The sequence below is a fragment of the Rhizopus delemar genome, genomic scaffold (genome assembly GCF_000149305.1).
Source record: "Rhizopus delemar RA 99-880 supercont3.11 genomic scaffold, whole genome shotgun sequence".
Classification (NCBI taxonomy): domain Eukaryota; kingdom Fungi; phylum Mucoromycota; class Mucoromycetes; order Mucorales; family Rhizopodaceae; genus Rhizopus; species Rhizopus delemar.
In genome coordinates, this window is record NW_027137837.1 from 430,235 (window position 1) to 446,389 (window position 16,155).

The 16,155-nt window shown below is 35.7% G+C and overlaps 7 protein-coding genes across 7 annotated transcripts; 4 read left to right on the plus strand and 3 right to left on the minus strand.

The window, feature by feature from the left end:
* Window positions 1-452: 452 nt before the first annotated feature.
* RO3G_12838 (uncharacterized protein) lies at window positions 453-1,720 on the minus strand (the record flags this gene model as incomplete). Its single annotated transcript, XM_067667422.1, has 4 exons — window positions 453-641; window positions 709-1,116; window positions 1,176-1,567; window positions 1,663-1,720. The coding sequence occupies 4 exons, from the start codon at window positions 1,718-1,720 to the stop codon at window positions 453-455; spliced, it is 1,047 nt and encodes a 348-aa protein (XP_067523523.1).
* A 1,078-nt stretch (window positions 1,721-2,798) lies between these two features.
* Window positions 2,799-3,487, plus strand: RO3G_12839 (uncharacterized protein; the record flags this gene model as incomplete). The annotated part of the gene is made up of 2 exons (XM_067667423.1): window positions 2,799-2,865; window positions 2,994-3,487. 2 exons carry the CDS (start codon window positions 2,799-2,801, stop codon window positions 3,485-3,487), a joined length of 561 nt encoding a protein of 186 aa, XP_067523524.1.
* A 2,963-nt stretch (window positions 3,488-6,450) lies between these two features.
* RO3G_12840 (uncharacterized protein) lies at window positions 6,451-7,378 on the plus strand (the record flags this gene model as incomplete). The annotated part of the gene is made up of 3 exons (XM_067667424.1): window positions 6,451-6,662; window positions 6,731-7,165; window positions 7,225-7,378. The coding sequence occupies 3 exons, from the start codon at window positions 6,451-6,453 to the stop codon at window positions 7,376-7,378; spliced, it is 801 nt and encodes a 266-aa protein (XP_067523525.1).
* Window positions 7,379-8,564: 1,186 nt separating this feature from the next.
* On the plus strand, window positions 8,565-9,035 carry RO3G_12841 (uncharacterized protein; the record flags this gene model as incomplete). Its single annotated transcript, XM_067667425.1, has 1 exon — window positions 8,565-9,035. One exon carries the CDS (start codon window positions 8,565-8,567, stop codon window positions 9,033-9,035), a length of 471 nt encoding a protein of 156 aa, XP_067523526.1.
* A 1,538-nt stretch (window positions 9,036-10,573) lies between these two features.
* RO3G_12842 (uncharacterized protein) lies at window positions 10,574-11,017 on the minus strand (the record flags this gene model as incomplete). The annotated part of the gene is made up of 2 exons (XM_067667426.1): window positions 10,574-10,586; window positions 10,710-11,017. The coding sequence occupies 2 exons, from the start codon at window positions 11,015-11,017 to the stop codon at window positions 10,574-10,576; spliced, it is 321 nt and encodes a 106-aa protein (XP_067523527.1).
* A 2,445-nt stretch (window positions 11,018-13,462) lies between these two features.
* Window positions 13,463-13,933, minus strand: RO3G_12843 (uncharacterized protein; the record flags this gene model as incomplete). The annotated part of the gene is made up of 1 exon (XM_067667427.1): window positions 13,463-13,933. One exon carries the CDS (start codon window positions 13,931-13,933, stop codon window positions 13,463-13,465), a length of 471 nt encoding a protein of 156 aa, XP_067523528.1.
* Window positions 13,934-14,605: 672 nt separating this feature from the next.
* RO3G_12844 (uncharacterized protein) lies at window positions 14,606-15,326 on the plus strand (the record flags this gene model as incomplete). Its single annotated transcript, XM_067667428.1, has 3 exons — window positions 14,606-14,630; window positions 14,950-15,033; window positions 15,190-15,326. 3 exons carry the CDS (start codon window positions 14,606-14,608, stop codon window positions 15,324-15,326), a joined length of 246 nt encoding a protein of 81 aa, XP_067523529.1.
* Window positions 15,327-16,155: the final 829 nt, after the last annotated feature.

Sequence of the window (16,155 nt, forward strand, 5' to 3'; positions counted from 1 at the left end):
AAATTGCGATTTAAATATGCAGTTTTGATATTGCCAAAACAAGATCATCATTCTGCTTTAATTTGGAAAACTGCCCTCCCTCCTACACAGCAACTTACAAAATGTTACACAACCGGTCGACATGTCGCGCCTTATTTAGGATGTAACTTTTTGAAATCATAGTTAAAGTGACATCTGCAATAGGTATTTATACTGTGATTATGATTACAACTCGAAGTTTTAGTGAATATTCATAGAAACCAATTATACTGGCTTTTAAATAGCCAGACAAAGCATGCACTAGGTGCTCTATGTATATGCTGTTGCTTAATTCATTTGATGAACAAAAACTTCCTATTCTTGTGTACAGTTAAATGATGATATATTTTAATTAAGACAAAGAAATAGCATTTTTTCTTCTTCAATCAGAACACTCAAATTTTTGATCATGAAAATGATTCATACTTTTATATTTATTTAAGACGATCTATCATGAAGGGAATAGGTTCACGTGCTATATAAAGCTCTTCGAGATATTTAATATCTTCTTCAGTCAACTTGACTTCAAGTGATTTTACTGTATCAATTATTTGAGACTCTTTGCTCAAGCCAACAATAGGTGATGTAACATGCGGTTTAGTAAGCATCCATGCCAAAGCAATCTACACGAAAAAAAAAACATGAGACACAAAAAAGACTAATTTTTTTTTACTTTTTTTTTCCATTTACCTGAGCTGGTGAGCGGTTATACTTTTCAGCAATCTCAAGGACTCGATCGATGATAGCATCATCATTATCGTTCAATCTGTCTCCAAATAACTGAGGAGCAATTATGTCGGTGTTTTTACGGACAGTATCACGGTTTTTACCAATCAATAAACCTTTAGCTAATGGTGACCAGTGAATTGAAGCAATACCTGAGTCTACACAGTAAGGGATCATTTCTCGTTCTTCTTCTCGATGAATCAAATTGTACATATTTTGCATTGAAACAAACTTGGCCCATCCATTCTTATCAGCAATAGCATTAGCTTTCTGAAATTGCCATGCACTCATTGAACTTGCACCAATGTAACGAACTTTGCCAGAGCGAACTAAATCATTGAGTGCTTCCATGGTTTCCTCTAAAGGAGTTTCCTACAAAAAAAAATGAGCAACTGTAAAAAACATTTTGATTTAAGGATGTTTTTCCTTACAGAATCAAAACGGTGGATTTGATAAAGATCAATGTAATCAAGATCCAATCTTTTAAGAGACGCCTCTACAGCATCAAATATATGCTTTCGTGATAATCCCAATGCGTTTACAAGAGCTGGCTCATTATTCACTCCTTGAATATTAATAGACCTAGGGGTATCCTTCTCATTGACAATGAAGAAAACTTTGGTGGCGATAACAATACGAGATCTTGGCATGTTGAACTTTTTGATAGCTTTGCCCAAAACACGTTCACTTTCACCATTTGAATATACATCTGCAGTATCAAAGAAATTAATGCCACATTCATATGCTTTACCAATTAAATTGATAGATTCTTCTTCATCCTTCACCCATGGCATCCATTTAGAAGAGCCATAAGACATACATCCTACACAAAAACGCGATACCTAGGTTGTATTCTCATTAGATTGATTTTTTTTTATTTTATCTTCTTTTTTATCCCTCTCCTTCATACCTTCATACCAGTGTTACCAAGGCGAACATATTCCATTTTGGGGAGAGTATCAGTTCCAGATGACATATTAAATTTTCTTTTGTGATAAGAAAGAGCATAATATGAAAAAAATGTAACTATATTTATACTTGAAGAAATTCGAAATAAGAAACTGCTGATTCACTTTTATTTCCATTTAAGACCTGTTTGAACAAATACATCCTTATTTTCTTAGACTCCGATTGCTTTATACAGTATATCTTGACCACCAAAAAGAAGTCTGACAAAAAATATAACAAATGAATAATTTGGAAGCAATTTAGTCACACATGATTGTTTTATCATCTTACGGTTTAAACTATGCCTTTTATCAAACAGTTTACTTCTTTACAAACATTAAAAAATTTAGAAGCTAACACTCATGATCTTGTCACTTTTTAATGGTCGTTTATAGAATAACAATCAGGATACATATTTGACAAACACCATTTTTAACTGATTGAATCACTTATTGTATTACTTTTTTGCATGAATGTAGAAATCAAGTAATGTTACACGAATTAACAATACAATCTTTGTTAGCTCCGTTATATGTAAGTTCACTTACCGTGGCTGCCTTTAAGAGCTATGAAAATTGGACTTTATAGCTTTTTTTTTAAAAAAAAAGCTTTGCATCAATCTTTTTACTTTATCAGCTTGATTCTTCTCTTCTTATTGCTATACGGTATAGCTTATTTTGAATATATCCTAGATCCCCACAAAAAAAAATCATTCGGAAAAACTCTAGCAGACGCTTACGTACTATGCATACCATATTTAGAAGATATCAATCAAACCTCAAATTGAAAGTTACACACTGTGGTATCTGTGCTAGTGACATTCAGACCTTGGGTAAATTAATGAATACAGTGAATTCATCCTTAAACATTGCGCGATTTAATTCTTTCTCTCTTTCTATATAGATTCTGGGTGGGACCTACTGATTACTCTTTGATTGCTGGCCATGAAATTGCTGGTGTTGTGACCAAAGTCGGAAAGAACGTTACAAGATTGAAAGTTAGTGATCATGCAGGCATTAGTCCTCAATGTAGCTCCTGCAAGTCTTGCTCAAGATGTTCCAGTAGCGAAGAGAATTTATGTGAGACCAAAATCACTCTGACTTACAATGACCACTGGCCCACTGGTGATAAGACCTTTGGTGGCTATGCTGACAAATGGCGTGGAGACCAGCAGTTTGTTTGCAAAATCCCCGATAATATGTCGAATGAAAATGCTTCCACTTTCTTCTGTGGTGGTTTAACTATATATACTCCTCTAAAGTGATGGAATGTTGGCCGTAGCTCTACTGTTGGTATCTTAGGTATTGGTGGTCTTGGCCACTTTGGCATTTTGTTTGCTAAAGCTATGGGCGCCACTGTCATTGGTTTGTTTTCTAGCGATAGAAAGCGCGAGGCTGCTCTTGAACTTGGATGTGATGATTATGTTGTTACTAAGAATGCTGAAGCGATGGCTAAGTACACTAACAAATTGACACACATTATCTGTACCGGTGTAGGTGAAGACTTTACCTGGGAGCCTTACTTTAATATTCTCAAAGCAAACGGCGTGTTCATCAATGTCAATGCTCCCGAGTTTTCATACCCTCCTGTTCCCTTATTTATGCTTTTGTTCAAGCAAATTATTGTCAAAGGATCTCTTACTGGTACTCCATCAAATACTGAAGAAATGCTTCAATTTGCCGCTGACAAGAACATCAAGGCTTGGTATAAGAAATACTCCATGAAGGATGTTAATAAGGTCATAGAAGACTTTAGAGCTGGGTTACCTAGATTCAGATTTGTATTGGAAAACTAAATTATACACATAAAAGATTTTTATATAAATATACTCCTGCAATTAGACTAGAGTTTCATAAATATAAAAAGCTCTTTCACAAAAACACAATTGTAATATAACCGTATTAATTCCTGAGATTAAGTAACAAGCAATATTATAAGAGGAGAAGGATTAGTAAAGTGCATTTAATCAGAAGCTTTTAAGCGCTCTTATTAGAAATAGCAAATTGATCCTTTCAGCAAACCCAATCTTATAATTGGATAAACTTAGGCTAACCTTTTGATTGGTGAGCCGTAAGACTTTATCAAAGCAGCTCTCTTTTTTTTAGAACTTGTATACTCGTAACTGATTATTTATATAACTGTAAAAAAAAGACATTAGTTTTTCTTAATGCGTTTGAGCATTCAAATTTTTTGTTTTTCGAATTTTATTTTATTTCTGCACATGTTAAAGCATTGACTCTGAACTGCTTACTCTACGCTGATGAATTAGACCTCATTTCTAAAAAGAAGAAGTGCCAGGGCTATTAAATTTGTAAAAAACTATAGCAACTCACTCGGCTATCGTTGGAATCCTTTTAAATGTGCGGTAATAAGTGAACAAAATTCGCTCAAACAGTCGTTCTTCTCGTACCTTGGAGTACCCTTTAAGCCAGATGGTTTCCTCAATTCAAAACTTTTGCAAAGGATTGGTTATAATTAGCCTGTTGATCTCTATTAGCATCTATCCTATTGGTTCCGACAAGCTATTATTCACTAGATTCTATGCACATATTGTTCGTTCTCGGCTAGAATACGGATCAGCAATCAATCAACTCACTGCTTCCCAAATCGAAGCACTAGAAGTTGCTCAAAATGGACCCTTGCGACGAATTTATGGTGTATCTAAAAGGGTCTCTACCAAATTTATGCGTCATTTATCGTGTTTGTCATGAATGAAAGACGAATAAATACTCCGCAAGCTCGATTTCTCTTTCTATCTTTCACGCTGCTTGAAGGCGCTCTTCTGACAAAATTCATGCCACACATACGACATGACAGGCATCAACTATGGCATGAACGCTCTAAATCATTGCTTCAGAAAAGTGTACCTCCTTCAGATAAAGGATTCAGACTCAAGACTTTCAAATCCATCAAGAAGCTATTCTTGCAACAGAATCTGGATTCACAAACATAGCATAAAAGGACAGTACAGTTTTCTTACTGTTGGACAATGGTCTCACTAGATCCAATCATTTAATTGCCAAGGACAAGAACAGAACGTAGCCATTGTATCAGATGGCGCCTTGAGTGATTTCTTGGTGACAAACCCAGACCTTGTTTCCTTCATCCGAAGCAGATGCTCACAAAACGTAAGCAATCCATTGCATCAACACGTACAATCGGCTACAAGTACCAAATACTATTAAGTGTTCTTTGCATTTCTTTTAAATCTTTTTCTAACACAAGTTTTTCATTCAGGTCGCACAATTACCCTTTGGATCTTTTGCTGGCTAACCATATGTTCTATCCTAGTTGAACTGAATTACCTTAACCATCATATCGATACTCTTACCAGGCTTCTACATAACCAACTTCTTGTAAGTTGGCTTTCAAAACATTAATAATATGGGCATCTTCCACCCACTATTCTATCAACCTATGCTACCCTTAATCCCAAAAGAGGCCTTTGTTTACTGTTATGTTTTATTATAATTAATTTGGTCCGAGTTTCGTAAATAGCATTTAACCTTTTTTTTAAAAAAAAAATGACAAAGGCACGTACATATCAAAAAACGAAACACACTATCTGATTCAATACTGATAGACTTAAATCGCTGCTTATTTTACAAATTCAGTGTTCTGACATCCACATTGTCAATTGCAACAAGGTGGCATTTCTTTATGTTGGTCATATGCTTTGACCAAAATTACAAATATGGTTTAAATCTGATGGAGGAAGGTAGGTAACCAGCCTTAGAATCGTTTCCTTCAGTCAAACTTTGAGCATTAGAAGCTTGTGCATTGTAACATTACTCCTAGTAAGGTAGCAGCCTCTGATTTCATGTGTGTTCAAAGTAACTGTTCTAATATTAGTGAGCTGTAAGAAATGTTCACTTTATGTACCAATTCTTATCTTTACTTCAGCAATATAAACCGCCTCACCATTATTTTTTTCTCTTAACATATGTAGTTTTCTTTTAAACAGTTCTTGATTTACACAAGATCATTCCAGTGACTAATTTATTGCAAATTGCTTCAATAATTGTGATAGCGGCATCTTTATTTAACTGAGGCACTGTTTTAGTAGATGATCCTCGCTTTGATCCGCCGAGATTTCGTTAGAATCCTACCTCATCATTGAAAATGAAATTGCGACTCCGATTCGTTTTTTACATACTCCATTCATCTTCGTAGATTCAGGGTAAACTAAGCAATCTTTACAATAACAGCTTTATCAAAGCCATTGAGAGCAAGTGATGTGCGGAAAGAATGATCTATAACAATGGCTGTGGTTCAAAAAGGTCTATAAGAAATGGAACATTTACATTAATTGCGAGAATAATAGAGCATTTAACTATCATTTTATTTCCTCATATCAGTAGTAACATTGAAATCTTTCGGTTTAAAATACACTTATATAAGCTCTCCTATTTTACTAATACATCCTTAATTAAGTTCGGTGTCAATATTACATCTTCATTATTATCTACATTGTTTAATTGTTAAAGTAACTTTTCCGAAGATACTATTATTGTGTCTTTTACTATACTTTTTTAATGTTCTCATTATATGTAAAAAAAGTGTAATCTTAGTGATATAGAAGAACCTATTCAATATACTTTTAGGGATTTTGCAAATGGAAGGAGTAAATCGCATTTTCGAGTCACAAAATGTACTGTTCACTTTCTAGAACATATAAAAGGGTGAAAAAGGGTTTCATGATTTTTTTTTTCTTTTTCTTTTCTTTTTCTTTCTTCTTTTGCATAAAACCAGGAAACAATGTTAGCAATTCAAAGCCAACGTTATTTAAACAACTTGTTTTACTCAATAGACAATTGCAATGAATCTGCTTCTCTGAATCCGGACGATGAAGGCTGCAAACTTTTAGATTCCTTTGCAATTCTTGTGCAAATCACACTTGCTACCACAGCCATTTTAACTTTATTTTACAAAAGATCGCGAGAGAGACCTCAAAGAAAGGTTATTGTCTGGTACTTTTGAAAGATTTAATTTATTTTGACGAAACAATCTAAAAAGGTTTGCAACTTTATTCATGAAGGGTATTAGATGTGGCAAAGCAATTTGCTGGAGCAGCTGTCATTCATTTTTTAAACCTAGCAATAAGTTACATAGCAGGAAGACCTAAAGATGGAGGTCCAAGGACCAATTTGTGCGTTTGGTACTTTTTAAACGTGGCAATTGATACAACTGTTGGCGTGGCAATACTATGGTTTTGGTTAAAGCTCATACAAAATCTACTCGCTTTACTCAACGTGAAAGATATCAAAACCGGTCAATACGGTGAACCACCACTAAGACATATGCTATTTCCCTGGTTCAAACAGACATTCATCTTTATTTTGGCAGAGTCGTTAATGAAACTATGTGTTTACTGGATGTTTCAACACCTTCCTTTTCTATTCGCGTTTGGTGAATGGGTTTTAAGATGGACTGAAGGCAATTATAGATACCAAGTTATATTTGTGATGTTAATGTAAAAGAAAAGCAACGCTTTTTATTTGTATATACGTGTATGTTAATCTTTATGCATAGATTTCCACTTGTCATGAATATAATACAATTTTGGATTGTAGATACAATAGTAAAAGTAACGCCTAAAGAACAGCAAAAGTCTATGGAAAGTCAAGAATCAGTGAGTACGATGAACGATAATAATGATGAGCGAGCACCTCTGCTACCAAAATAAATTTGAAACTGATTATAACTCCTTTTCATCTCACCATCGTATTACAATTCCTTAATAAAGTAATTCGATAAGAATTAGTAAACAATAACTTTCATATTCTTGGATTACACTATTTTTTCACACACAACTATTAAAGTTCCTCAAATCAATAATAACGGCAGATTACTTTTCAATTAATTAAAGATCTAAATGTATAAAATTACTGTACAGTCATTCCAAAAAGCAATGTCGCAGTTTCAATGAGTGATGTTCAAAATCCTTTCCTTCCAAAAATACAGTCGGGCCGATGTATATTGTCGATTACAAAAAAAAGCATTCCCTTATTTTGGCCACTCAAATGACGAAAGCAAAAAATAAGAAAAAATCACTCATCCACAAAAAAGGTCACATATGCCCTGAATAGTTTACTTAGCAATTTATTTAAAATACTTCTTCGCGTTTTTTAATTTCAGAACTAGCAATACTCATTTCATTTAGCCATGTCAACTTCAGCAACAAGATTTTACTCATCTAATGTTACAGATTTTGAAAAGTTGGAAGTCAGCAAAGATAATTGGGAGGAGGAGTTTAAAAAACTGGAGGATTCTGCTTGTGTTCACTGGATAAACAAAGGATTCAGATTTAAGGAAACTGAGAGCTCTTCATTGGGCCGTCATAAGACGATTTTGTGGAGTAAAAAATATGTGTGTCATCATGGACCCGACACTTATGTATCTAAGGCCAAAACGAATGATGACAATGGTCAACCAATACAAAAAAATTCAAAGAAAATCGGCTGTAACGCCATCATTATGATGACATGTCGCATCTCTGACCCAAGTATTGTTGAGTTTACATGAAAGGATGATCACAATCACACTCCTGGGTCCTACTATGATTTACAACCTATGTCAATTTCTGATACCTCGCGAGATAAGATCAAAAACTTCTTGTGTAAAGGATTTTCGAGAAGAGAAGTAAGGCCATGTCTTCTTCAAGAAATGGAGGAAGATGAACAACAGCGGGACAAGATGTTTTATTGCGACGATGTTTATAACGTTTGGCTGATGGTAGTAAAGGATATATTTCAGTTTAACAATAATGAGTTTGAATCACTTCAATTATCGACTGTGGTTATAAAGTTATTGATCGCTCGTTGGATAATATTTTCTTCTATGGATTCATCTCTTTATGGCAAATGGATATAATGAAAGCTTCAAAGTGCTTTTCTTTGGACTCAACTTTTGGAATATTATCAAGAAGTAATGAAGCCTTGTACAGTTTAGTTGTCAGGTATTCTGATACTGGAAAAGGAGCACATGTAGGTTATTTACTCACCAATGACCGATCAGTAACACCTGTATTGGAATGGTTCAAATTTTTCAGAGACAACTGCTCTATGCATCAAATTACAGTCAATTGTAGTATTCCTGAAGCAGATGCAATCAGAGCTACTTTTGGAGAAAATTGTCGTATACAATTGTGCTTTTTCCACGTTGCTCAATGTTGGAGTAGAAACTTGGCAACGAAGGTCAAAAATCAACGTGGCCAGTATAACAATGCAAAAGTGATCAGAGACAATATCATGAGTGAATTGCAATCAATCATGTATGAAACTGTTCGTGAGAACGTGGTTGAAAAAATATGTCAATTTAGAGAAAAGTGGGCTTCAGTTTAACCAAAGTTTGTCGAGTACTCGGAGGATAGATGGCTTGCTTTAGAAGATTACAGAAAATGGTCTGCAGCATATGTAATTGAAGAGTATCGAAACATGCGTACCAATAATTACATCGAAAGCTGGCGTAATCAACTAAAATCAGTTTATTTGAAAAGAATCAAGAATAGAAGATTAGATCGCCTTGTCTTCATTGTAACAAATGATGTTGAAAGTGATTTGAAGCTTGATGTTGAAAGAATTTGCTCTGAAGTAGGAAGGATGGGGCCTGAATCGAGAAGAAGACAGAGAGAGATGGTAGCTGATATTATTCCAGAAGATAGAATGATAGAAATGATCTCAAAGGATGGCGGTACTCAATACACCGTCGAATCATTTAATCAAGAAAACATTCTATATGTCGTCAAAATCAATGAAGATGGGAAAATTGCCTCTTGCTCCTGTTGTTATTTCAAGTTTAACTCAGCCGTATGCAAGCATATGTATTTATTAAAAAGACACATCAATGTTGAAGTTGAGGTTCTGTCAAGGATGAAGACCTTGCTCTCCCAAGCATCCATTCCAGTTCCTGCTAATACTAGTATCAATAATAATATTTCTGATAGTGTTTCTTAAGATGTTGAATGTTCTATTTTGAAGAGAAACATTTAACTAGAGTTAGATTCTTTTCGACATCTCAAAAGAAGCATTACTGCAATCAGCGACCATGACATTCTCGACAATGTCTATAAAAACTTAAATAAGACAAATAATTGACTCTGCTGATAACTCTAGAAGAATGGGGACTCAAAGAAGCCTAAATAATTAAATAAATCACTAACATATTCAGGGCATATGTGACCTTTTTTGTGGATGAGTGATTTTTTCTTATTTTTTGCTTTCGTCATTTGAGTAGCCAAAATAAAGGAATGTGGATTTTTTTTTTTCATTCTTTACTTAACATAACATAACCTCATCTTTACTTAACTTAACATAACCTCATCTTTACTTAACTTAACATAACCTCATCTTTACTTAACTTAACATAACCTCGCCTTTATTTAACTTAACAAGGGGAGTTTTAGTGGAAATGACCACACTACTGAGTTCTCTCAGTGTCGAACCGCTCTCTGTGGTTACGATTTCTCCCTTTATATTCGAGATTTTATCTTGACATATAAGAAAAAAAAAAATATAAAATCGTCTGAAACAATTTAAATAATAAAATGATATTTTGTTTCTGCTTTTATACATACATTGTGCGCCAAGAATTGTTTTTTTTTAATGGTAATTTGCATAGTGCTCTTCAAGTAAGAGTTAAGGCGTGATTTGGAGTTAGAAAAGTCCTCAAACTGCTTAGTCAAGTCTTCTATGATATCGTTAGTAAAGACCTGAGAATCCTGATCAATCAAACGCTCCATATAATCTTCATGTTCGGCAATGATGGGCCACATTCTTGACTTTTGTATGGCACTTCTCCCGTCTCTTGAAAACTTTTCCACCATTTTTCAGCAGTACGTGAAGACAACTACAGCCTTGCAATTGCAACAGATTACTCTAACTCAAATAGACGAACTACAGGATAAATTTTAGAAGACATTTTATATATGAAAAGGTCAAAAACATGGCATTAGTTATTTTAACTCCTTTTCTTTCTGAATACATCTCTCCCAATAAGATTCTGCATGCTTTACTCACTGCAAACAGTCCTTTGTAGTCACCGTATTGCATGCTTCAGCGATGCGAGATGTCAGTTCATCATCTTTTTTCAAAAGGTTTCTTCTGATGCCACTTTTGATCTTCGACCAGCACTCTTCGATGGGATTTAAAAAAGGAGAGTAAGGTGGCATGAATAATGGTTTGTATCCCCGTTTCACAATTATGTCAACAACAAATCTAGATTTTTGAAGTCGACAATATCCATCGGCCTGACTGTATATAGCTTCCACTTTCAATTTACTGGATTTCTGAAAACTCCAACCGCTTCTTTGAATATTTTTGGACATTTTTGTGAGGTTAAATTGGCCTGAAAAAAATAACTTGAACTTGAACTTTGTGAAAGCTATTCTTGATAAAATAGACAAGCACCTATATATGAAGGCACATCAACTTGTTATGGATAATGCTTCTATCCATAGTTCAACTAATATAGGAAAGTATATTCACCCTCGAGGATATCTTCCTCTGTGTTCTCTTGAACTGAACTTAATTGGGCAGTTCTTGTCAGCTGTCAAAAGTAAAGTTAAGCGAAGTAAATTTCTGGAAAAAAGAATCCCTAATGACTAGAATTAGGGATGTATGTGATAGTTTATATTTAAGTGATTTCAAAGGCTTTATTTCTCATTCTGTTAATTGTGTTGGTAAGTATCTCAATAAAGAAAGATTACAATCAAATATTACAAAGTAAAATTCATTATTTTTAATTAAATTTCTAAAATATACTATTTTCAGAAACTGAATGTCGCGTTTTTGTATATTTTACAATACAATTTTTACATAAAAACGATAAATTAATGCGACATTCGTTCCTGAAAATAGTGTATAAAAGGAAAGACACGTCTGATAGCGGTGTGAGCCAAAATGGACAGTGCAGTAAATTGAATAAGCTAGTCAAGATGGAGTCTGCATTCAACCAGTCTCACAAAAAAAAATTTTTTTTTAAGGGCAAACTTTATTATAGTAAAATTGCAGAATTTATAGTCAAGAGGATGTCGAGATGACAACTATCATCTGAGGGATCTTCCGACTTTTCGTATTAATCAATCAAATATGGATGGAGTTTGTCGAGATGTTTCTGGACTAGCTTAATAACATCAGGGAGAGCAAAGCGAGAACCAGAGAAGATGAGGGGCCAGTGAGAAGACCAGATTGCGAGTAGGGTGCAGGCAAGGAACTGAAATGAGGAGGTATTTTTGTAGATGGATTTGACTGTTGGCATATTGAGCGAAAAGATTGCGCTGTGAAGAGCTGGTTGACTAAATGGAGTGTCAATATATGTATCCCAGATGTATTCCCATATTGGATATTTGTGGTGGCATGAGTAAACAAAATGGGTGGAGCTTTCAGCGGTTGAGGAACAGATTTGACAAACCGGGTCGACAAAGACTGACGAAAGAATATTGTGCAGGGCTGAACGACACGGAAGTTTATTATGCAATAGACGGTACCAAACATCGCGCGCTTTAAGTGGGATATCTTCCATCCAAAATATATTCCATTGGCGTCGAGATATAGTTGGATTAAAAACGGGCAAGGCATAATGTGGTGACAGTACAGATCTTAGGCGAGCAGTGGTCATTTTGACAGAGAAAAGATCGGGTGGTTCCAGGCCCTCTAGAAATGGAGTGAAGTCTATAGTACCCATCGGGATACGGAGTGTAGAGTTGTGAGGTATCACGTAGTTGCGCAGAAAGAAGGGTTCGAGCCAGATATCATTTTTTTCAAGGGCTTTGAAAAACCTACTGATCAGAAACGGAAAAGGGGTGGTGTCCGTACGACGTTTTTTGCGGAGGCAACCTCGGTGGGAATCAAAGACAAAAACATCAGAAACTTTAATTTTGCTTCAACTACGAAGGCTTAGCCCAGCTAACGGTGAGGATGGACTAATGGGTGTGCTAGGGCCTGCAGCAGCATGTTCTGGTAAGGAGTTGTCAAATCGATGAATATTGGACAGTGGTAATTGAAGACACGTAGCAGGTGATGGCTGGGTATGCTGGTAACTTTTATCGAGTGCATCCATTGTGCGAAAAAGGTTAGTAAATATGTTCAGTGTATTGGTCCTGCCTAAAAACCCTTTTCGACTTGAAGGAAAGAGCAATGGAAACAACGGATCTATGGCATCAAAGTGATGTTGAATTGAATATGACAGGTAAAGAACGATGGTAGAGACCGAACCACTATTACGTGGCAGGAGTAAGGGGCGGAGCCATTTCCATTGTAAGACTAGCTGCTGCTTAGATGGACTTAGAAGTTTGAGACCTCCAACTTGGCGATCTACAAACAAAAACTCCTGTTTGAATTTCGGAAAGACTGACTGTGTGACAAATTGATAGCCAATGGAAGCGAGTTTTTGTAGAGTTGGCTGAGGGACACTGGTTAACCGGAGGACATACCAAAGCTTAGAGTAGATCAAGGTATTCATTACTGTTACCCGACCTCGGAATGATAGTTGCCTTTGGCTGTGAAGGGCGCAGGCGTTTTGGATCTTGAGAATCAGCTCATTGACGAATGCATTCCTTTGGGCGATAGATGAGTATATGGGGAAGCCAAGATACCTAACTGCAGATGGAGGGTTGCGATCGTGCCATGTAGTGATTCCTTGTGTCAACAAGAAGGATTGCCAAGTCGGGTGAGGACGGCCAGATAGCGAAAAGGCTTCTGTTTTGCCGAGGTTGAGCTTAGCGTTGGATGCTTGAGCATATTCGTCATAACGTGCGCAGAAGCGGTGGAAGTCACTGGTTGTGGAGAAACACTGCAATATCATCAGCATAAGCAAGTATTTTCACAGGAGGAGGAGGAACCAGATTTAGACCAGATGGCGTAGGCGACGAGCGATATTGCAAACCTTTAATGGCGGTGTCATTCACAATAGAGCGTAGGAAGGGGTCAAAGGCAATGTTGAACAGCAATGGTGATAGCGGATCGCCCTGTCTAAGACCTCGTTCCTGTGTAAATGGTGTTGTAATGAAGCCATTGATGTTGAGGTGGATATGTGTTTCAAAGAAGAGCTTACAGATCGTTGAGACTAGAGAAGGAGGGAATCCAAACTGGAGCATCACCTGTCGAAGGTATTCTGGGTGTACCCGATCGTATGCCTTTTCCTGGTCGAGTAGTAAACAAATTTCATTGGACTGTTGTTGTTCGGCTTCAATTTTTGCAAGTTGCATCATAAGACCATTATCGCCAATAAACTGTTGCGGCATAAAGCCTTTCTGTACATCATGAATCAAAGTTGAACAGTGTGTCAGTAGGCGGGTAGAGAGTAACCTGGTGAACACCTTCGCATCGGTGTAGTCTCACAAAAAAGAAAAAAAAGCAGTGTTAACTAATTTTAAGTTGCGAATGAATTATTCCATTAGCTCCGTTTTGTGACAACTCTTTATGACTGCTACATCAGAAAGTTCTCCGAGGAATTAAAAAGTATAAAAAGGTAGATTCAACCTGCTTTTTCTTGCTCTTCGTACTTCTGTCTTGTGCTCATATCGGATAAATCTTTCGCCTTTTACTAAAGATTTCCGTGGATGCGGGACACTAAAGAAGATTACCCGAATTTTTTGGTAAAACCCTCTCTTTTTCACGAGAAGAGTTGCGGTACAATTATAATGTATTATGTAAATGAAAAATAAGCATAAAATTTTGCAGTGTGCCCTTTGGTTGTCACATCTCTGCCATTGCCTCTGTCGCGACAGCCTGCTAGTTGAAGCTCAAACCCCATTCTTACTATATTTCCTAATTGCCTTTCATTTTATTTTATTTTTTGCTCCATTCTTCCCCGTCTTTGAATGAACTTCTTTTTTAGCTTGTTGCAGAGCAACGAACAAAGATTTGTAAAAAAAAAAAAATTACATATACCAAAGGAACAAACAACCCATACTATGGCTGTATTCATTGGACATAGTGGTATAAGGTACAATAGAATCAGATGCACCATTCAGTTTCTTGTCATTCCTTTAGGTTTTTTTTAACTTGGCATTCATCACTAATCAACCCATCTGCATCAATACCATTCTCAGCACCCAAAGGTTTTTACATGGTGATTCATGTTCTTGGTCTTTGAGCTAGTTAATTTACTTAAACCTGATGCTATTCATAAATCTGCTTTTTGCTTTGAATAAGTCTATTATCTCTGAGGTCCCTGACTGCAAATAAAGTTCCCTTCTTGCTGAAATTGAAATGGAAACATGAAAATGTAGTGACATTTAAACGTAAACATGGACAGAGAAAGACACAGTCACTCAAAGTGCCACTTGCTGCATAAAATATCACATGCAACCGTCACTTGCGAAAATGAAGTTGAAAAAAAGTAATCAAAGCCTTATCTGAAAAGTATAAAAAGGGGTTGGTATTCTGTTCTTTTTTCTCCTTCACTAATCACTAACCCTGCATTAATGTGGAGGTATGTGTCATAAGCTATATTATATGTTTATATTAGAAGCTTATATTATATTTTTGTTTACAGATTTATGGTATATGGTTTTTAGTATTGGATTTGGTATTGGCTTGTGTTTCGGCTCGTGGGTGTGGTGTCAAAAACCTTTCAAATTACTGGAGGCTGCAGCTGAAGGTGAGGAGAAAGAATGTTTTCATCCTGCCTGAAAGGGACGCCTGGAAGGTGGGAGTTTTTTGCCAAAAACTGTAGCGGAGCAGACTAGTTTTTAAAATTTGTCTTAGCCAGGCAAATTATTTTTCAAATTCAATACAAATGAAAAAAAAAAAAAAAAAAAAAGGTTTCAACGCTGTTAGAGTAGGTGTATATTACCTTTTAAGCAGAATATTTTACAACTGTAACTTGGTAGCTGTAAAAGTTTAGTGTGGATTGTACAAAGAAGAGATATAAGCTTTAAACTAGGGTTATCATTTCTGAATTGAGCCTCTGTTTCCTTTAAAGAGATTCATTACTTATAAATGGAACAGGAATATGATTATATTAATCAGACGATATTAGTATAGCACAAGTCGTAAAAGCCGCAACTTGATAGACTTTAGATTATTTTGGGAAAGATTGAATAGTCAGACACTATCTAAACAATTTATCTATACAAGAATATACGTTTAATTACCAAATTTATGCTCATTTTTGGAAATTTTTTAGTTTATGCTTTTTTAAAATGTCTTGGTGGCCTTCAAAAGTAGTATTCCAAGATATTGATAGATAAGGCTAGTGATCTGAAGGGAAAGATACAGTAAGACATTGATGTGCGAAGCTTCTTGAAGGCTTTACGCTACTCTCGGACTGTTTTCCATCAGATAAATAACAAAACTTTTCTCTGCTTATCATTTAACTTAAATGTGTTTATATAAGAAGCTGTGGTCTAGCAAACAAAGTATCCGTAGCCCAATATTTGGTACCATGATCTTTTCCATATCAAACTGCCCTTAAGTCTTCTATCGGAATAGGCTCCGTCAGATGAAACCATATGCCTTT